General features: G+C 38.2%; 1 protein-coding gene across 2 annotated transcripts in view; it reads left to right on the plus strand.

Annotated features, from left to right (window-relative positions):
* RAI14 (retinoic acid induced 14) overlaps window positions 1–22,260 on the plus strand; it is a 111,558-nt gene that overhangs the window by 4,695 nt on the left and 84,603 nt on the right. For both annotated transcript variants that reach the window (XM_081317824.1, XM_081317826.1), the window contains exon 2: window positions 9,958–10,028. In XM_081317824.1, coding sequence (XP_081173950.1) covers window positions 9,993–10,028 — 36 coding nt within the window. In that variant the 5' untranslated portion in view covers window positions 9,958–9,992. The remainder of the gene's footprint in view (window positions 1–9,957; window positions 10,029–22,260) is intronic.

Genomic DNA, 22,260 nt, shown 5'->3' on the forward strand with positions numbered 1-22,260 from the left:
TCTAAACCAATGTGTGGTTTTTTTGGTTTTGACTTTGCAAGGTGTGTCAGTGTAACCAATTATGATTTTATCAGAAGACCACAATTTTGAAAAGTGTGACTTAGTTACATTGTCACATGTGAACTGAATGTGGACTTGGACCTGTGTTTCCTAGTTCCAGTTTAATACCTGATCTTCCATAAAACTAATTTTCATATTTTTCTGAATTACAAAGAAGCAAAGAAGCCCTTATAATGTTTTTGAGTAGATGTCAGTGGGGCTTCTGTACTTACAAAAGAATTGTGTTCATTTTGACAGTGCTGATGTAAAAGAAATCCCTTGGACAATTCTTTTATTTCCAGACTTTGAATACGTATTTATTTTTCTCTGATTGAAAGAAAGTAACCTACGACTTCTACAGAAAAGAAACCTGCTTAGCTGGAATCATTGCCCTTTCCCAGGCCATTAGTTCCCAATTGTCCTGTTCAAGGAATTGTAGAAGTTGGGTTTTTATTGATCTTTACTATATTTTTATTTATTTGTAGTTATTTACTTATCAGCTTTAGCTGATGTGAAAAAGTTAAGCAGGAGAAGACCTCATTAGTACTTGGATGACAAGCTGGAAGTGTATATAAAGAAAGTAAATTCTGGAAGAGGATAGCAGCAAATTGCATTTTTACTATCAAAAATACAGTATGGCTACATCCATGTATTCTTTGGAGATGACTTAAATTCAGTAGAAGCTTTACCCATAGGCCTTGCAGGCTTTTTAATCCAATTAATGTAGACTAATTAATGTTTTTTCATTAGCCTTGACTGTGTTTATACTGTGTATTGAGAAGAACATCAGAAGCTCAAATTATTTTATTAATAACAAGGATTATATCTGTCTTACAGATATTGCTTGTCATTGAAAAGTTTCCAGAATGGAGAATCTGTCACTGTTTAGGGCAGTTTAAGTTGCTCACTATTATACAGTTACACTAAGATAGATGCCCAATCTTATGGCCTCTGGAAATGGTCACAGTTGCTTCCTATGAGTTTCTGCATTCCAGATAGTAGAATGCTCATCTCTCATGCTGGGAATTAAAGTCCAGTATATTTCTAGGTTACAGAATTCTGGCTTAAAGATCTCTTCCCCATCCCCCACCCCCCTTAAGCAGGGAAACATCTGATTGAAAATGAACACTGCCCAACTTATATGGTCCACATGAAGAGTAGGCGTTGGAGAGAATTTGGTGCTGCATGTTATATTTAACACTCTTGAAAATTTAGGTTGGCAAGAGACCATGTTAGCGCAAGAACAAGCCTAGGGCGAATTGATGGAACCACCCACTGGCAGCAGATCTTAACTGGTTTAAGACTCATTACAAGAATTATCCTTTAATATCAACTCAAAGTGAAACCAGTATTGGAGGTAGGGAAAATATTTTGGCTTATTCTATATTCGGATCTTTTATACAGGTAATCGTGTGTTTATATACGTGGAGTGAAGTTGCTTGTTTAGAATGTTATTTCTTAGACTGATATCATATCTACTGTACCTTGAACCTACCAGGAGCTGTGGTTCTGTTAAGTGGCTTTGCCCAATTCGCTTTATTCTTGCAACAATCTTGTGATGAACGTTAGACTGAGAGATGGGAATTTGAACATGGGTGGGTCTGCCATGATGCTGCCTCTGTCAATAATGGAAAGAAAGCACATGACTTTTACATGATATTGAATGGGTTAACTATAATGGGAATTTAAAATACGTTCTGTAACTGTTCTAAACAATGGTCTTGAGATATGAACATGTTTAGATGTGGCCAGGAAAGCATGTCCTACTAGTTTCAAAATATAGTTCCAGTAATGTAGCAGAGAAAAATATAGTAAACTCGGGCATTTTATTGCACGATCATCAGATTTCAGCTCCTCCTCTTCTGGAATATTTCAGCAGATCATAAGACCTCTGCAATTAATCTGCTTTTTCCTCCCACTGAGTTCTTTACCTTTTGTCTTCCAGATAATCCCTACTCTTGGGTTTATAGACTTGTTATTGACCTTGTAAGGCTCTGGGAATTCTTCCTCTTTTTGTGGCTGATGAGGAGGATAAAAATGTTTAATAATAATCTTCCTCAACTTAATGCTGCCACTGGCTACCCTTATTATAATGTGCAGGGAAAAAAATCTCTGGGTCACATCAGGGGAGGATGTTATATTGACCACCAGGAGGCAGGCATCATGTGACCAACTTCATCCTCTGGGATTCATCAGATGTCAGTAGCCAGATGTTATTCTATGGATTCAAACCCTCTACTGGGAATTGAACTCACAGATGAGTTGCATTTTAGATGACAAAAAAAAGCACATTAGCTTTCAAAGCTGTTTAGGTCCTGATGGTCAGTAGTTGCAGGAGGGGATATGTAGAAAGCCTTGAAATAGTATACAGGTAGTCCTCAACTTACAACCACAGTTGGGACCAGAATTTCCATTGCTAAGCAATGTGGTTGTTAAGTGAGTTGTATCCAATTTTACAGCCTTTTTTACCATGTTTGTTAAGAGAATCATTAGTGTTAAATGAATCAAGCAGTCATTAAGTGACTCCAGCTTGCCCCATTGACTTTTTTGGAAGTTGGCTGGAAAGGTTGAAAATGGCGATCATGTGACCCTGGGACACTGCTACCATTGTAAATGCTTGCCATTTTCCAGGCGCCCAAATTTCGACCACAGGACAGTCCTAAGTCACTTTTTTCATTGCTATTGTAACTTCAAACACTTGCTAAACAAAACATCATAAATCAAAGACTACCGGTATACTGAAATGAAGGAAATACAATGTTGTGTCATGTATCCCTGATGCATCATGTTGAGTCTGAACTCCTGTTTTGCAGGCCCCAGGAATAATGTTGTGGAAGTTATGTGTAAATCACTAAGAATTTTTTTAAAATAATGATTTTATGACTTTCTGTGCTTTCCTCAGATAGACAGAGGAACAATTGCATCAGAGCTTAATTGGATATTTGCTCTTGTTCCTGGTTATGTAGTTACGTTTAAGTTTCATACATCTTCCCCAGTTCTCCGTTTCCAGTGTTCACAAGGCTGTTTCATATTTTGGATCTGAATTTTAAAATGTTAATTTGTTACTAAGTTTCTGTGTCTCTAATTTCTTTATGTGCTTCTTATGCCTTGTGTGCATTTCTGTGAAGGAACGATGTGCAACAACTTTATGATGTGTGTTTACTAGACTTCTGAGTCAGTCCAGATAGGTATCCACAATAAGTCACAATGATATCATATAATCGCTCAAATGATGAGAATTATGTCATTTGCATGAGTTGTAACCTGTCAGTTGTCTGACAATGTTATGATGTGCAGTGCTGATAGATTTTTCTGTGGGAGGAATTTTCTTTCTGAAAGCACAATAACTGCATGATCACCCAGGAATTAACTAATATGACTTGGAGATGCATCTTAATCTGACCTTTCCTAACTTGGCATTTTCCAAATATTTTGGACTATCACCTCTGATAAGCTCTTAAGTGGCATGATCAGTGGTTGTGCTGGTACAGGATTGTTATTTTTATTGCTAATTTGTGTATGCCACCTTTCAAAAAACAAGATTTTCTAGAGGCAGTTTGCAAATGAGCTTATATTATAATTTTAGGAGCTGATATCCATTGTCTTTGGAAGGTGCCAGGTTCAGAAAGATTGATTTTATCTACTTTAAGGAACCTAGTTTCAGATTGGCTGTATTACTTCATTTTAAAAGAAGGTTTATTTGAATTTGGGTAGATGGTAAGAATAGCTTGCTTTTCCCTTTAATTGGAAAAGTCTTGTATTTTCATTATTCTGTAATGTAATGATACTGGTGCTAGGATTTTAAGGGCTCAAGTCTATAGCAATACCATTGATGAATAGTTCTAATGTAATCAGCTTTTTCATGCTTGGTTGTTCTCGAATGCTAAGGATTACAATATTTCATTTTCTTTGGCAAATGCACATTTGCCCTGCTTCAGCACAACTCATACCCTGATCCCATCTCCACAAATACTGCCAGAACTGAATTCTTTAAAAGCCGCTCCCTTATACACACAGAAAAATCTACCCTCTTATTGTTTTAAAAAGGCTTTTTCTATAGCAAGAGGATCATGGGAATTGTGAAGCACACTAATGTTCTTGTCTCTGCACTGGGAAGGTATGGAATTGTGCAGGTCAATCTTTGTTATACAGGTAGTCCTTGACTTATGACCACAATTGAGCCAACATTTCTGTTGCCAAACAAGACAGTTAAGTGACTTTTGCCCACGTGACTATAGGGATGCTGCAATGGTCAGAAGTGTGAAAACCACTTTTTTCCATGCTGTTGTAATTTTGAGTGGTCACTGAATGAATGATTATAAGTCAAGGACTACCTGTATTCCACTAGCTTGGAAATCTGGTATTCTTCCAGTTGATTAAGAAATCCCTCTTATGATGGGCACATCACATGCATTGCAAAAACACAGGTTTCGGTGTACACTCAGGGTGTGTCCTCCATTTGTAGAGGTAGTTCATGACTTACGACTTACCTGAAAAAAGAGACTTACCACCTGGATCAGAAATTCCAACAGTTGCACCATCCCAACACCAGCAGTCACTGACTGCACTTCTGGTGCTTAGAAACACAGCTGCACTTAAGGCCGTTTACAGCGTCCCATGGTCACGTAATTGCATTTTACAATGGTTTTGTTGAAAATTGGCGCTTCCAGTTTTTGGTAAAACCATTTCATAATCATCAGTGGGTTCACTTAACCCCGCTGTTTGTGCTTACAGCCCCCATGTTCGTTTTATGACCACCACAAAAATGTAAAAGTGTGTGTGATCACCCATTTTACAGTTATGACTTACAATCAGCAGGCTCCATTATAATTGTGAACTTGAGGACTACCTATACACAGACAAATACTGCAAGCCCTCCCTGCTCAATTATCTATTGTTGGATCTTAGTTTTACCCTTCCTGCAAATCATCTAAATTTACATTTTACTTGTCAGAACACTCACAGTTAATTTATATGGGGAAGATGAAGGAGGTGTTGCGTAAATCTGGTTCCTATGTCCGGGGGCTGTTAAGCTACTAAGAAGCTCCTGTCTTTATTATTTATTTCTGGAACAGCTCGCAACAACTGCCTGTTGCTCCCAAGCCCCCTTTTTTTTTGCATCCTCTACAATTGCATCACCTAAAATAGCAACATCAACTGTTTTTAAATTTCTTCCAGCATTTTGGAAATGTTTTGACTTCAGCATAGCTTGTTGAAGTTTAAAATACTTAAAGCACGGTTGGATTTTCATTTCAAAGTAAAGCAATTTTGTCAAACCTGAAATGTGCAGAACTCAACATTTTGCCTTCTGCTTGTTGGAAGAACCCTGTGTCTTTCCTCAAAATCTTAAGGAGAACTATTTGGTTACCCTTTTTAGCATAGCTCATGATCAGCAGGCACCTTGTTTCATGGGAGCCGTGAATGCTAAGTGCAGGCTTCTGCCTATGACTTAATAAAATCTCCAAAGAATGGGGAAAGATCTCCAGCCAGATTGATTTTTTTTCTTTCTATTGGCTAAACATGCTGATCCACGCAAATGTCTAACTTTGCAGTAAATCCATCAAGGAGCATTTGCTTTTTCCCCTCTGCTAAGAAGGCAGAGGAGGCCAGGCATGTTTTTGGCTGTTGTTTGAAAATTTGTTGTTTTAGTTGCGGAGCATGTTTTTCTGCCTAGCTCCCTGAATCAACTAATGTTCTTGGTTAGAAAAGCTGTCTGGGAACAGGTCAAAAAAGATCTCTAGAGAGTCCTGTCAGTCCACGTAAAATATCGGACCACATAGGTAGATAATTATCCAGCATGATAACAAAGAGGGGCTTCATGGGAGGTATAGAGGGATCTGCACATCTCCTCTACCTTTTTCACTCTCCTACATGAAAGTCACTAGATCATTGTTTCTCAATCTTGCAACTTTAAGATGCAAGGACTTCTGCTCCCAAAATTCCTTCACAGACAAGGTTGAGACATGCTGCACTGGACATATGTTTACTGCTTGATGTCAGCTAAAAAAGGATTTGCGGAACAGTGCAGGTATTCCACTACTTCCATTATCATTTCTTCTTCCATAAAATAGTCCTTGCTTAGTTAGCAACTATTCAAAGTTACAACACGCTCCTGGGATACATGATCTGGTTCCGAAGTTCTGACCACCCTCATCACATGACTGCATCTTTGTCCTGCATTTACAGCCATTCGTAGCACCCTGTTTTGACAAGACTGCATTTTATGACATTTTTGCTGAAAACCGGCATTCATAGCTAGTTTTCAGCAAAAAAAAAAGTGTGGCATTCACTTAATGACTGAAAAAAAGATAATAAAATTGGGTCATTCATGGGTAACCCACCTTACGACCATCACTGCTTAGAGGTTCCATTCTGGTCATAAGTCAAGGACTATTCAGGTACCACTCATAAAGTACAGACTGCTGCAATTATGCACATGCAAATATAAACCAACTTTGAGAATACAGTATGTATTTGTTCTGTAAAACAACTGAATCTGCTTGCAAATATTCATTTCTTGATGTATTAAAAATCCACAAAGTTCCAGGACCTGTTTGCAAGTGTTCTTTCCTTCTCTTAGAGGTCACTTGGTGCCCACACACAAAAAAGCTTACAAGGTTTTTAGTTTCACCGAATTATCCTTGTTGGTTTTGCAATTCATGAATAAATGTTTTTCTTGCCAAGTAGCACTTGACTGGTTTGGTGTGTTTAACAATGCAGGATTTTATTTTATGTTTTTGAGAGAAGAACAGGACTAACCTCTGGCTAAAGGCATTTGCAATGATTGTGCAATGAACAAATCAGTTGTTTTGACACACCGCTTGTGTCATGTTACTTCTATTTGTATTTTTTTGCAGCTTGCCTATACACATTCAGCTCTGCAAAATTGCACTGTGATCCCAGATTTTATTCCTGTTGGTGAATAGACAGCACAAGTCTACTGTTCTATACTCCTTGGTTTTGGAGCTAAAGTGGTATTTACTTCCATAATTTTTAAGTAAAGTGCAGGTGTGAAATACAGTTAATCCGTGATCACAATTGAGCCCAAAATTTCAGTTGCTAAGCAAGACAGTTATTAAGTGAGTTTTGCCCCATTTTACAACCTTGTCATAGTTGCTAAGTGAATCACTGCAGTTGTTACGTTAGTAACATGGTTGTTAAGTGAATCTGGCTTCCCCATTGTCTTTGCTTGTCAGAAGATCACAAAAGATGATCACATGACTCTGGGACACTGCAAGTGTAATAAATACATGCCAGTTATCAAGTGTCTGAATTCTGATCGTATGAATATTGCAGTGTCGTAAGTGTGAAAAACGGTCATAAGTTACTTTTCCAGTGCCGCCGTAACTTCAGATGGTCACTAAATGAATAGCAGTAGCACTTAAATTTATATACTGCTTCAGAGTGCTTTACAGCCCTCGCTAAGCAGTTTATAGAGTCAGCATATTGCCCCCAACAATCTGGGTACTCATTTTATCAATCTTGGAAGGATGGAAGGCTGAGTCAACCTTGAGCCGATGAGAATTGAACTACCGAACTGCTGGCAGCTGGCAGTCAGCAGAAGTAGCCTGCAGTACTGCATTCTAACCACTGCACCCCCATGGCTCTATGGTTGTAAGTCCAGGACTACCCGTATGATTAATACAAATAGAGCCTATATTATCTCCCAAACCACTGGATATATTTCACCCTTCTGCAGGGGTGGACAATGTTTTGCTTTTTTTTTTTAAGTATAAAGGAGGGACCCCTTGCCACACTAGATGGCATCTGCCGGATTGCGTGTAAATTGTAAATTTTCTAAAACTTGGCTGAAATTTCACAACATTTCAATGTTCATGCCAATTGTTCAGGGCAAATTGTTGCTAATAGGTCAATTTTAAAATGATTTCTAAAGTACTTTTTTTTTCTTTTGAGGGGGATAGGCAGGTTTTTTTTTGGAGGGTTTTATACATTTTACAGCTTCCATATTTAAAAAAAAAATAGAAAATGGCTCTGATTTCGCAGGGGAGAATGGGGGAGGGGATTTTTGGCAAGTCACAGGTTTCCTACTTCCGGTATCACTTTATTCAGTAGAGGTGTCTCTGCAAACATTCATCCTATGTATACTCAAAATTGCCATATTTGACATGCTTATTCAGAGGGATGGAAGTTTAGCTTTGTGCACTATGAGAACCTATCCCAAACTCAGAAAGCCTATTAATAAAAGAAGTTGGAGAACTATACAATACTTAATTCTCTTGTATTATTATCTGTTACTGTGCAGTCGTACAGATTTAAAGATCTTGCCTTCATCCAAAGAGAGATTTCAGGGTAGTATATTTCAAAATGAGACATTCGGTTCAAAAAGGCCATGTAAAGTCTAGTCCTAATACATTAAAATCAGCTAAGAAAGCCCAAATATAAAATGTCTAGATGAATTAAACTGTCTATGTAAGCAGAAGTTAGTATTTCTCAAGGCACAAATATGTGTTATTTCCTATACTCTAAAATGAAAAATGATTGGGAAAAGGGACTCCTGCTTGAGAGCTATGCATTTCAGAGCAGCGAACCTTACAACAACAATTATTGTTCAGCGGGTACCTAGAGCCTAGGTTTCCATTTTGGGAATCTTAACTTCAGAATACCAAATGTTTTCTGATCTGCTGTAAAATACTCTTCATGTTTCTCAAGTCATAAGTCTCATCTGTTTCAGCCTAGAGCTTTTGAATGCATAGTAATTCCATCCAGTACAGGTGACATATTCATAGATGGAGCTGCCTAGGTAGACAGGCAATATGTTCTTCAGTTACTCATAGTACAGTTACTTATGACTTTACCTTCTTATCTTCTCTATTTTACTAGAACAGCTTTCCCCAATTGGCAATCTCAGCAGCTTTTAGAATGCAGAGTATGTGCCTTGCTGGGGAATTCTGGGAGCTGGTGGTACTAGTATTTGTGGAAGGCATTAGATTGGGCAGAAATGTGCTGGAGGTTTTGTTTAAATGAGAAAGTTTTATTATCAAGTGGTGCCCAGGAAATGCTGTTAAGAGAGAAAAGCCTTGGCCACGCTAAGTTGTAGCTGCAAATGACATAAACTTAGCTGACAAGGAAACAGCCAAGTTGGGTGTTGTACAGTACATTCTGCTTCAATTGAACAAGATAAGAAAAGGCAGGCCTTGCTGTTGGATGAATCAGTGTAGGCAACTAACCCTTTATAGCATGGTCTATAAAACCAATGAATACTTTACCAGGCATGTTATTAAATGTATTGCACTTTGATGGAGATATAGAAAACCATTCTTTTAGAGATTTCATTTTTTTATACAGAAGGTATATTCTTTACTGCTTTGGAGAACAATGCCATGGGGTTATAATCACAAAAGAAGATTGTGCATTTTTCTTGCTGGATTAAAAAAATATGGCTAGATCAAAATTTATTTATTTTTATTTTATTTTATTTCCATTTATATCCCGCCCTTCTCTGAAGACTCGGCGGCTTACAAGCTTAGCAGTAGCCTTCATTCTATGTATATGCCTGCTTATTAGGGCTTTCACACACACCCCAAGCGGCATTATTACAAAGTCAGCTTATTGCCCCCAACAATCTGGGTCCTCAGATGGGAGATTATGTCATACTTATTCAGCATTGCTATAAGTACTTTGAAAATGCACATGTAAAAGTAGATCCTTTTTTCCATTGTTGCACAGAAAAGTCACTGTGTGTGTGTGTGTGTGTGTGTGTGTGTACGCGCGCACACACACACACACACATGCTATTTAATATAGCAGGTAAAATTGAACAATAAATTTGAGTATCATTTTGCCTAAACTAATGTTATACTCCATTTAAGAAAATGAAGCTAATGCTTATTAAATTTCAACCAAATGTAGCTGGAAACATACATATCCTTTACATCTCTGTTTTTCCTCCTTACATAGGTGCTGAAAACGTGTAAGGTTTGAATGGAAAAAACATGAAGAGTTTGAAAGCCAAGTTCAGGAAGAGTGATGTAAGTATTCAGTGGCTCAGTTTGGCTAACTCTCATCTGTTTTCACTTCCATTCCACATTCTTTTGCTTCCAAGATGATAAAACCGAAGGTTAATAAACTATAAGAGCAGGAGTGGCAAAGCTTGTAAAAGGAGACTGAAAGGAGTAATAGGATGACAAATTGCTTCTGTTCTAGACAAATATTATGAATTAATTGCTAAGGTGAAATCATGGTTCACCTAGCCAACTTTAGTTGATCTCAAAAAGCTTAGCTGCATCATACCTGGGTAATTCTTGAACAGGAGACTTAGCTAACATGGAAGCAACCAAAGAAACACAGGACTGAGCAGGATTAGGAAGTCAAGAAAATGTCCTTGAAGAAAGCAGCAGTTTCTATATTGTTGCCAAAAAAACCCTATATCTACCAAGAATTAAACTTGATATGAAGGAGACTTTTATTGGAGAGTGCATAAATTACATTCATCTTGAGGTGTGAAATAGATGTATATGTGTTGGCTTGAATAGCTCAGCAAACTTCTGTTTAAACTAATCCACTTCCATCAGTTTATCTGAAAAAAGCTACTATTGCTCAGCTGAACTTTGCTATCCATCACACCAGGATATAGTTTTAACTATTGAGGACTGCATGTTTCGGGAAGGATTATATAGCCCTTCCCTATGTACAGTCTATAATATGTAGATTGTATAATGCACATGCACTAGATTCAGGGAGAAAGTCTTCCATTTGAATCCCTGAAAAATTGCTGCATTTCAGCAGCCCACAATTGGGTCTCCACATCTTGCTTACTCATAATTCATGGTGTACAGATCATGATGGATAATTCTCAGTCCAAACCGAGTGCAGCAGACAATAGCTTATCTTAGTTTCTGAATTCATTTGTAACAGGATCATTCCTATTAGCCTTCTCTGGCTTATCTTAAATGAAGAGCAGGAGTTACATATTTAAAAGTTCTGCAGAAAAAACTATATTGGTTGAAGACCATGTCTCTGTTGGCCAGGGTTTTTCTTGTGTTTATCCTTTTAAGAACAACTGGTAGGAATCAACCTTTCTTGTTGCAGAAGATAATGTCCATGATCGGCTCTCTTTCATATCTGGAAGACTCAGTTTTGACAGTTCCTGGTGTTTCATCTTCTACATGTCATATTCATTTCTCTGCATTGTACCTCATCACTGTGTTAATGTCTTTGTCCTAGCAATCTGCCTCAGCTTGTCAGGAAGCAGCCACCCTCTTAGGCCAAGCATTGACAGGTTGTGTTGAAGTTTTGCTGGATCATCAGACTCCTTTAGATCGCTATAACTGCAGTTTATTGGGTGGTCCTTTGTAAAAGGAAACTGATGAGCCATATGTGCTGCTAGGGCTATGACAAAAGTTGCCTTCCAAATTGTTGCTACGCATTTCAGGCATTGTGTAACTTTTAGCTTTTTTTAATTTTGAGTATGAGCAACACTTTTCTGGACTGTCTGGATGACAGTTTTTTTATAGCTAAAGAGAAAAGAGAATGTCTTGGGTCTGCAGGAAGACTGTTTAGTGATAATATAGGCTGTTTTTTCCCTTGTGTCACAGATTGATGCTTCCTTGCAGATCTTTGGCATTCATCCCTGCCAAACACTGTCTAGCTCTTAAGAATCAGCCAAAGTTCTTCAAAGTCAGGGTTTCCATTACCATCTACTTTTTTTTCTTGTTGGCTTATTAAAAAAGCAGCAATCCGGTGATTCTAGCTTGGGTGCAGTGCTAAACAACCAATGAATAGAAATCCCTATTATTTGTTATTCCTGCTAAGTAGTGTACATAATGAAACCATGGACCCATGCAAACCTGCTTCTTCAAAGTATTTCAGGCTGGTTGGGATGCCGTTCTGGCACCATTTTTTTGTAAATAATTTTTGGGATGCTATTTTCTTGGTTGAAGGAAAAGTCAAAACCCATTGATTCCTTTAAACTAACTTGTAATTGTTTGCTTTCTTTGAAATGTCTGGAGAAGAAGCTTTTAACAAACAAAAGGGTATTTTCTGGTCTGTTCCCATGCCTGGTATTTGTAAAATTTTGTGGTTTCTAAGTTGAAAGGAAAAGAATTAGGGAAATATATCAGTCTGGATAATGTAGTCTGTTTTTTAAAAAATAAAGCATTTTAATATCCTATGAAAGACACTCCCACAGTTATCTGTTGCTATTTTTCCAGCTTCTTTCTAATTCCTCTTCTTAGTTGATCTTTTCCTGAATCCTTGGCATATAACCTGCTCATTTTCATATCTGCTTGTAATCTGGCCTAAATTGAAACATCTGCATATAGTTTCCAAGTTGTTGTTTTTTTTAGGTTGTAAAGTCCTTGAAAAAGAGTTCTTTCTCCTTATCTCTGGTCCTAAAGAAAGTAGATAACATATATTATGGAAATGAATAACATTAGCATATGTCAGGGTAGTAATTTGGCACCCAGCCACCAGGGTACCCCCCCAAATCTCAATGGATTCTTATTCCACCTCTGGTTTCTTTAAACTAAATGAAACTAAACTAATAGGAAAAATTTGTATTGAATAGAAGCACGTTGCATGCTGGCTTTCTGTATTTATTTATTTATTTATTTATTTAAATAAATTTTTATACCGCCCTATTCCCGAAGGACTCAGGGCGGTTTACAGGGCAACATAAAATATGATATAAAAATAGTATAAATTAAAATAGATTAAATTACATAAGCCCAACAATTAAAACAATATTAAAAGCTAAAACCCCTTCAGTCCAGGCCTGATAGATCAAAAAACCAAGTTTTCAGATCCCGGCGAAATGTACGCAGATCGGGGGCGGTCCGAAGTTCCACCGGTAAATCATTCCAAAGGGCAGGCGCGCCCACAGAGAATGCCCTCCCCCTGGGGATCACCCGCCGGCACTCCTTAACCGTCGGCACCCTGAGAAGGCCCTCCCTGTGGGAGCGCACAGGACAATGGGAAGTTGATGCCGGCAGCAGGTGTTCCCTTAGATAATCCGGACCCAAGCCATTCAGAGCTTTATAGGTCATTACCAGCACCTTGAATCTCACCCGGAGGGCAACCGTAGCATCTCTATTTGCTCAAATGCCTCAGGATTGTGTAGAGCTTTCACTGGGATAGAAGAAAGCAACTAGGACTATTTTCCCTCTGGTGAATAATGTGTGGTCAATGTGGTAAGTGACCTTCTCTCTTGGGACTGGTCATGCTATAATGGGATGTGGGAATGACCTTGGGAAACATTTCAGAAAGGACCCTCTTGCCGGTGGGTTTTATCACCCTGCTGCTGTGACTGCCACAAAGTCATCTATGCTCATTCAGAGGTGTCTTAGTCCTCAATTTTCCTCAACCGGAAATCCTCGCTAACTCTTAACTTTATTGTAAGGGTCCATTAACACATTCTTGCAAAACTAAAAGTATTTCTTTTCTCTTTTCCTTTTGCTTTCCAGAAAACTAGGGAGAGTCCCTTCTGAAACGTTTCCCTCTTTCTGTGGGTGGAGATATTTTTATATGCTTGTTTTTCAGCCTCTGGGCTCTTCTTTTTGTCTCCCAAAATCATTTCCTCATACTGTTATACATGCTTATAATGGCTCCCATTTTGTGAGTAGGTCCATCTCCATGACAACCATTTGTGACTGTGCTCTCAATAGGCTAACATAATTCCAAATCTACTATAATTCATAAATTTGTCTACCCTATGTATAAACATCTTGGGGGGGAAATAATGTGATCTATCATTCCCTGACATTTTCATCTAAAAGGAATCTTTGCAAATGAATCTTAGTGAAAATCTTATACACACTGGTAAAGGTAAAGTTATGGCTTATCAACAAGCTTTTTGAGAAGGAACCTGTTACATTTACCCTTTGAGTGAAAGACAAGGTTTAAAGGTTGTAAATAAAAGTCAGTGTTACAGATTTTTACATACGTAATTGCAGTGGCATTATTAGAATCTAGTTGAGTTCTTATTATTTACTTGGATTTGCATGAAACAGCAGGATTAATTTCAGTGAAAATCATTTGGACTGAAACTGAGAGGGGTGGGAAAGGCTGAGTTCATATATTGCTTTTAAATCATAATAAAATTGGCTTGTTTGGGTTTAGTATATTGTTCAAGACAGCCCATTCAGTAACCATACTTAGGCAAATGATTAGTGCTACATGGGAATCCGATCAGATAGAAATTAGGAACACCAGATCAGGTGAATAGTCCTATCTTAATCCTCTTCAGTGTGGTGCTTTCAAGATGTATTAGGACTATAATTTCCCAAATTTCAGGCTAACATAGAAGAAGCTTGGAATTGTGGCCTTAATTCATCTCAAGTTCAACAGTTTGTAGAAGAATGCCTTATCTAGCATTTTATTCCATCTATGTACAACCAGATGCTTCAGGTAACCAAAAACCACACTATATTCTCAATATGTCACAATACCTCTTGCTTTAGAGCACGGATGTCAAAGCCGCCACGTCATGTGATGTGTCATGATGTATCGCGACTCTTTTTGCATTGCCGGCAGTGTGGTGGGCACGGCTTCAGTATGATGAAACTGACCCGTGGGCCGGCAGTTTGACACCCCTGCTCTAGAGTTAATGATATAGGTCAGGGGTGTCAAACTGCCGGCCCACAGACCGGGTTCATCAAACCGAAACCGCACCCATCCCATTGCCGGCAATGCAAAAAGAGTCGCGATACGTCGCTTTATGTGACGTGGCAAGTTTGACACCTGTGATATAGGTACTAATAAGAAATAGGATAGAGAAGGTAAAATTTATACTGCTGAACATTCAGGCTGATTTTTCCTTGCACTCATTTTTTCACTCTTTAGTGGTATTATCTAAAGTGCAAGATCGTGCTTTTGCATAATCTTTTTGCACATTGTTTCAAGGAACAGCCAGAGAAAGCTGCATAACTTTGAGGTTAACCACAGAGCTATCCAAGCAGACTCTGAAGCTAGCCCAAGCTCTGTTTTTTAAATATTTGAGACACTTTTGAACTTAGATAGTAGAGACTAAGTTATTATCATTGGCTTTTAAAATCTGTGATATATTGTAGACTTGGAATAATGCCAATAGCAAATATTTGAGCTTCTTTCAGCTACCTTTGAATGGAGGTAGTGCTATTGCTTTAAGCAGTAGTAAAACATTTATATATTTCATTCACCATGTACTGTTTTGTCATAAGCTTCTTGTTTCAAACTCTATTAAGTTCATTCTGGGTGATGAATTTATAGAAGCTTGGTTGCTTTGTCTTTGGGAGAATCCCAAGGGTTCAAATATTGTTTTAATAGATGCTCAGTTGTGAAATTTTCTTGTGTTTTAGTCATATTTCTATATAAAGATTGTTTTTCTTCTGTTAGAGAATGTCATCTGTCTCTGCTAGACAAAATCACTCTTCTGAAGGAAGGTCGTCAGACATATAAGTCTGGAGAGTGATAAAAGTAGTTAGGTCTTTTCTGGAGTTTTATATGTTTTCTAGCTCAGTGAGAGGTTGAGTCATCTACGTGTGTGGTCTTTCTTATCCATTAACTTAAGAATAAAAACAGAGTTTTTGCATTTGGAATTGAGTTACCATAATTTGTTGCTCTACAGCAGTGATAGTGACACTGTGATTTGAGACCACCATCTGGTCTGCTGCAGTCTCTCTACCTGCATCAGCTAAACAATCTGCTCATTTCTCCCTTCTGTCCAAATGTATGATCTAGCTGGACAAAATCATTCAGCAACTCAACCTCCCTCTTTCTCACATCCATCAACTAGGCAGAAGAAAGCCTGCAGTTGTTGGTAATAGTTCAGGAAAATAGATTAGTGGCTGAAAACTTGTACATTGACATGTATACATTTGATAATATGGGTAGCAATGTGAGTGTGTTACTAAAATTCTGAAAACATTTATGAACAAATCTCAGATGCTGTTACTAACTTTGAGGTCACAAACTTTGCTAAGTTCTAATGGTATGCCAGAATGACCTTGGAATGCTGGGCTGAAGACTGGGCCAAAGAGGCTGCTTAGAGAATGGTCAGATATGAGACAGCATAGTTTGCAGCTGGATAGTATGTGAAGTAAGGGGCTCAAAAAGACCCTCTAATTTCTTGGACCTGTTTAGTCTACCTGGTAAAGCTAATATCAGTTCCCTACAAAGCGTCTCTGGGCCTAGTCTTCTAAGATTATTCTGACATACCATTGTACAAATAGAAGTATATAATTTTACACCGGCAACACCAAAGGAAAACTGTAATTAGGAAGTACAATTATGAATATTAAAAAATGAAACTCAGTTGAACAGGAGATCCAATTGTTTCTAGTCCCTTTGTATTCAAGATATTTCTATTGATGAATGTTCTTGACCAGCAAATTGTTTATTATTATGATCAGAATTTTTATTTAAATGAGGAAGTGAACTTGTACAAACTAATAGACCCAAACCATAGGGAAGTATATTCAAGGTAGGTATTAGGAGGAATTTCCTGACAGTAAAAGCTGCCAACCAGTGGAATAGCTTGCTTTAGTACATTCTACTTCATTAGAACTCTTGAAGAGAGACTGGATAGCTATCCATCCAAACTACTTTAGCAGATCCTGCAATGAATGGCATTGGATTAGAAGATTGCTAAATAAATGGTTCCTATCTTTTCCTGAAACATATGAATCTAAAGATGGAAATTGGGTGAGAGCAAGGAATGTTGGGTTAATTGCATCACCCTGCATTTTCTGAATATTTATTTAGTGGTTCATGGTTGGAGAAAGTCTGTGAACTACTACTGACTAGTATGCCACTCCAGTTGTACACTTTAAGATCAAGTTAGAAATGTACAATGCTGCTTTAACAGGATACTGATAGTATGTTAAATATTATGGGTGAACTCAGCCAATTATATGGCACCTATGTATCTACTATATGAACAATGTGCTTATTTGCCATTGCAGGTAGTCCTTGACATACAACTGTTCATTTAACTATGGTTAAAAGTTATGACAACCTTGGGGAAAAAAGACTGACAGCCTGTACTCGCATTTATGACTGTCACACCACCCTCTTGGTCATGTGATCTTAATTCAGATGCTTGGCAACTGGCTAGCATTTACAACTGGTTGCACCATTTGCAGTCACATGATTACAGTTTATGACATTTTTTGCTGATTTCCAACAAAACGTGCATTTTTTAAAAAATTCCATTTATATCCCGCCCTTCTCCGAAGACTCAGGGCGGCTTACAAGCTTAGCATTGGGAAAGAGGAATTCATTTAACCACATGATTTGCTTAACAACCACCATAATTGTTGTAAAATCAGGTCCAACATGTAGTGACTTACAATGGAAATTCCAATTCCAGTTGTGGTTGTAAATGGAGGGCTAGCAGTAGATACTTACATGTTGAATCCAGCGGTACTGTTTTTTATTTACACATCATTCTCATATCCCTTTGAAGTAAGCACTTCACTTGGAGGGCCAAATGTAATCACAGAGCCTATTTTGTTCTACAGTACACTTTCAGAAAAGTAGCAGACAAAAAAGAGCCATGCTCAGGCCAAGAACATGGAAATCTGTTTCTAGTATGTAATTTTCAATGAGTAGTCTTAACTGAAGAGTAGGAGAAATAAAGAAGAAAAATGTTCTTTGTTTAACAGGAGAAACAAATCTCCCCTCCCACCCCCGCTTGATTTGAGAGCAAGAGTCTGAAAGACAGCTGGCTCTGATCTTATCGACACCTCTTATAAAAGACTTCCTTTTAATCCAGCCAGAATAAATTTCTTGGTTTTTATTTACTGAAGTTTGGGCTTGATTTATTAAAACAGCTCCTGGCCTTAAAAGATTCCAATATTATGGAGGCAAAATAGTCCCAATCTGGTATATAAAGGAAGCTGATTATGTTTGAGAAATACAAAGTTCTGGTGGTGGACAGAAAATAAGAAAATGCAAGGAAAACAAATCATTAGTCTAGTGCAGGAGTGTCAAACTGGTGGCCCGTGGGCCAGATGCATCACGCGCAGGCCACGCCCACCTCAGCTCTGCAAAGGCAAAAAACATGCTATGTCACGATATGTCATGTGACGCAATCGAGTTTGACAATTGTGGTCTAGTGCAGAGGTCCCGAACCTTTTGGGCACCAGACACCGGTCCTGTGGAGAAAGGTTTTTCCACGTACCAGAGAGGGCATGGTTTTGTGTGCTGCCTGCATCCCACAGATGGGGCTTTGCTTGTTTGTGCGGACCGGTTGTTGGCATGCTGCAGCCCGGTACCAGTCCACGGACCCGGGGTTGGGGACCCCGAGTCTAGTGAATCAAATTGGGTTGTAGCAGGCTTCCATTGAAACATGTAATATAGACTTTTCAGCAGTCACCCTAAGCATAGGGCACATTTTAAAGTACACACAGATTCCCCAAAATTGGGATTGTTGTAGTTGTTTTTGAGAATTGTTTGAATGTTATCACTTCTGTATCATATTATCATAGAACATGATATAATTAATGCTCTATAAGTGGTGGATGCATGGAATATGGGAATTTCAGTTGGAATCGTGGAATAGTTCAGGAGTAACACACATCTGTCAAAACTATTAGGAAACTCAAGCTGGGACGTGAGTTCTCTTAATGGCTCTTAAGAGCTATTTACTCAAAGGTTGGAGACAGACAGCTCATCTTCCAGTCAACGCTTTACAAGCTGAGTCTCCTACCTTTTATTCCACTATAAACTTGACCTGAATGATCTAATTGTCCTAGAGGTGGGGGCAGGAGGACCTGATGGGCTCTGAAGATATAATTAACAGAAGTCTGCAGATAGGTAAAATATATGATAGCAAAGGAAATACATTAATAGTAAGCAAATTCCATACCACCATATTGGTGTAGGTGAATCTTACTATAGCCATTATATTTGTGTTTGGATCTTTTAAGCTTTCAAAGGAGCCTTTCCCTCAGAAAATAACTAGCAATTCATAATGTGCTTTTTGCTGTGTTTTGCGATGTTGGATTAGAATGATCATGGCTAATAGTTTGGAAGCGATTCATTTTGCACATAGCTTCATATATGTAATGGTAAGATGAGATGATGAAATATTTATTGAAAAAAAGCAAATAAAACCAAGCTTGGGAAATGCTGGTGGGGATGCGGCTAAACTTTTATTATTTATTTATATTTTACATTTCTGAAATACCTGCCTTCCTCGGGGAGTGACTCTAGGCAACGACAGTACTTTTCCTGTCACATCACTGTCTTCTGATATGTCTCAAGAGGGACAGTGGCTGGGTTGGTGGAAGAGACATATGAAATGGGGCTGATGTTAAAATTTTAGGCCTCCTGGATCTGTTTTGTGAAATCTCACTTCAAAGATATCTGAACAGAAGTAGGAACCGTCACTTTCATGAGCTTGATGGAAGCAGTATCCGGATGCAAGTTCTTCCTGTTTTGTACATGTATTCCACATCTCAACACTCATACAAAAGGTTGCATTGGGGCAACCTTCCATTCATCATTTATCTTTGAGGCTGGTACTGTAGCATCTAAGCAGTGTCATTAAAACTCCTCCAGAAACAAGTTAAAAGTCAGTGCTATTATAACTTGGTGTATGAATTTGCAAAAGGAACATAATTCCTTTCTAAAAATACAGTGGAATTCATATAAATATGTAGCTTTCTGTTGCTATTAGAGGCAAAGGCTTGCTACATGGGATCAACCAAAATGTACTGCTTAAACTAGAAAGCTAAATGCTCAGAGCTGCAGCGCAGAGTTAGCCCAAAGCATTTTGCTTCTTGTTCTAGAAGAACAAGATACCATCAATTTGTTCTCTGTACACTAACGTTAGCTTGATTAGCACTTAAAGTTTATATCTAACTGGCTTTTCCAACTTTTTTTTTTTTTTACAAAGGGACAAGTTGAATCCTAAAAGTAGATAGGAAATTGAACAACTCCCACCCTCTTCATATAGTCCTTAACTTACAACCACAATTGGGACCAGAATTTCCATTGTACGTCATTGCAGTTGTAAGTTGAGCCAGACTCAATTTTATGACAATTATTACCAGTCATTAAGAGAATAATGCAGCTGTTAAGCAAATCCAATTTCCCCAGTGATGATTTTTTTTTGCAGAAATCAGCCAAAAAGTAGCTGCAAACCATGATCACATAAACACAAGCCAGTTGCTAATTAACTAAACTGGATCATGTGACCACAGGGATGGTATAATGGTCATAAGTGCAAGTCCAGGTCATAAGTCACTTTTTCCAAGGCTGTCATAACACTGAACTGTTATTAAATTGATGTCCATAAGTCAAAGACTAGCTGTACTACTTGACTTTGGATAGCATTTGGCTCAATGGCCTTAACCTGGAGATGAGCACTGCATCCTTTAGTCGACAAAAACTAGTGGAGTAAAATCCGCAGGGATTCCTTTTTAAAAAATTATACAGCAGCTACTGAAATTATTTTGGCTTCATTAGCTTTTATATGGTAAGCCTTCTTGCCTGAAATTGTTGCATCTGTGGATACCATTTGGTTTTTCTCATCTCGCTTGCCAGAAGAGGCCTGACAAAGTTTGGGTATTAATATTATGTTAGCAATATGGTGATGCCTATGTGCTTATTTCCATCATCAAGAGATATTAGGCCGAGTAAATATCTGAATTGAACTTATGATGTTTCCTCTTTTGTCTTTGTGTGGAAGCCTGATTCTCAACAAAATGCCTATAAAAGAGGGCCATATAACAAATCATTTGATTTTGCATATTTGTCTTAAAATGGTGGGTGGGAACAATGGTTTTTAATGTGAGAAATTATAGGTCCCAAATACCTGTTTTGGCTTAATGATGTTTGTAACTGGTTGCTTCCAGCATGTGATCCTTTCTACAGGTAATCCTTGACTTATGACCACAATTGAACTCAAAATTTCTATTATTAAGCAAAAAGTTGTTAAGTGAATTTTGACCCATTTTACGATTTTTGTTGCCACAATTGTTACGTGAATGCAGTTGTTCAGTTAGTAACACAGTTGTTAAGTGAATCTGGCTTCCCCATTGACTCTATCAGAAAGTCACAAAAGGTGATCACATGACTCTGGGACCCTGTAACCATCATAAATATGAGTCAGTTGCCAAGCATCCAAATTTTGACCATGGGATGCTGCAACTGTCATACGTGTAAAAAACCATCATCAGTCACTTTTTCCAGTGCCATTGTACCTTTGAATGGTCACTAAATGAACTGTTGTAAGATGAGGACTATCTATATTAGGCCAACAGTAGTTGAGACTGATGAAATGCTGTAGAGTTTTCACTTCTAAATAAAATGATAGTCAGCAGCGTAAAGTCCAAGGAGAATTATCTATTGAAGCATTATTATCTTTGTCTACAGCTATGTGCTGACTCATCCACAAATCTATTGCTTAGAGATAAAGCAGTCTGAACACAGCTCACAGATGTAAAATATTGTCGGTCTTTGTCTAAAAATATGCTGTATGTCAGCAACACATTTTCCAATACGCTTTTCTCTGGTGGTGAAAACTCTAGGACAGGCAAGTCAAACTGCCGGCCCACGGGCCAGATGCATCATACTGGAACTGCACCCACCCCATTGTCAGCAGTCGGGGAAAAGTCCTGATATGTCACGCGACGTCACGTGATGTCGCAAGTTTGACATGCCTGCTCTAGGAGGTGGTGGTATCAATTAGTAACTGCTATAAGCAGTTACTAGGAGGAAGCAGCCAAGGCTGAAATGCGTCTTGGATTAGAATAGAAATTCACAAATCCTTTTTTCAATGGGAAATGAGGCAGTAGAAATGAGAGCTTTTGAAAGAATAGCTGCAAGTATCAGTGTTTAGTTCTGAACGCTTAAACAGTGTTTCTCAACCTTGGCAACTTTAAGATGCATGGACTTCAACTCCCAGAATTTTCCATGCTGGCCAGAGAATTCTGGGAATTGAAGTCCACTCATTTTAAAGTTGCCAAAGTTGAGAAAAACTAATGTAGAAAGATAATGTTTGGTATGTTCTTCTCCCCACCCTACACAGTCATTTCTTCAACCTGTTTTATAAACAGCAGCAGTGTATTGTGCTACCATTTTTAATAATTTATGCTACTTATTAGAAATATGTCATATCTCTAACATCTTCCTTGTAAGGAACTCTGAATCACTTTTAGATGGTTAGTTCTTTTTCACTTAACTTACTTTCTCTCTGTGCGAAGCATATGTTTTACCTTCCCTTTTCTTAACCATGTGTATCAGCCAACATAAAAGGAATCCATTGCACCTTGCTGA

This window comes from Vipera berus, assembly GCF_964194415.1.
Source record: "Vipera berus genome assembly, chromosome: 2".
In the NCBI taxonomy this organism is placed as follows: Eukaryota; Metazoa; Chordata; class Lepidosauria; order Squamata; family Viperidae; genus Vipera; species Vipera berus.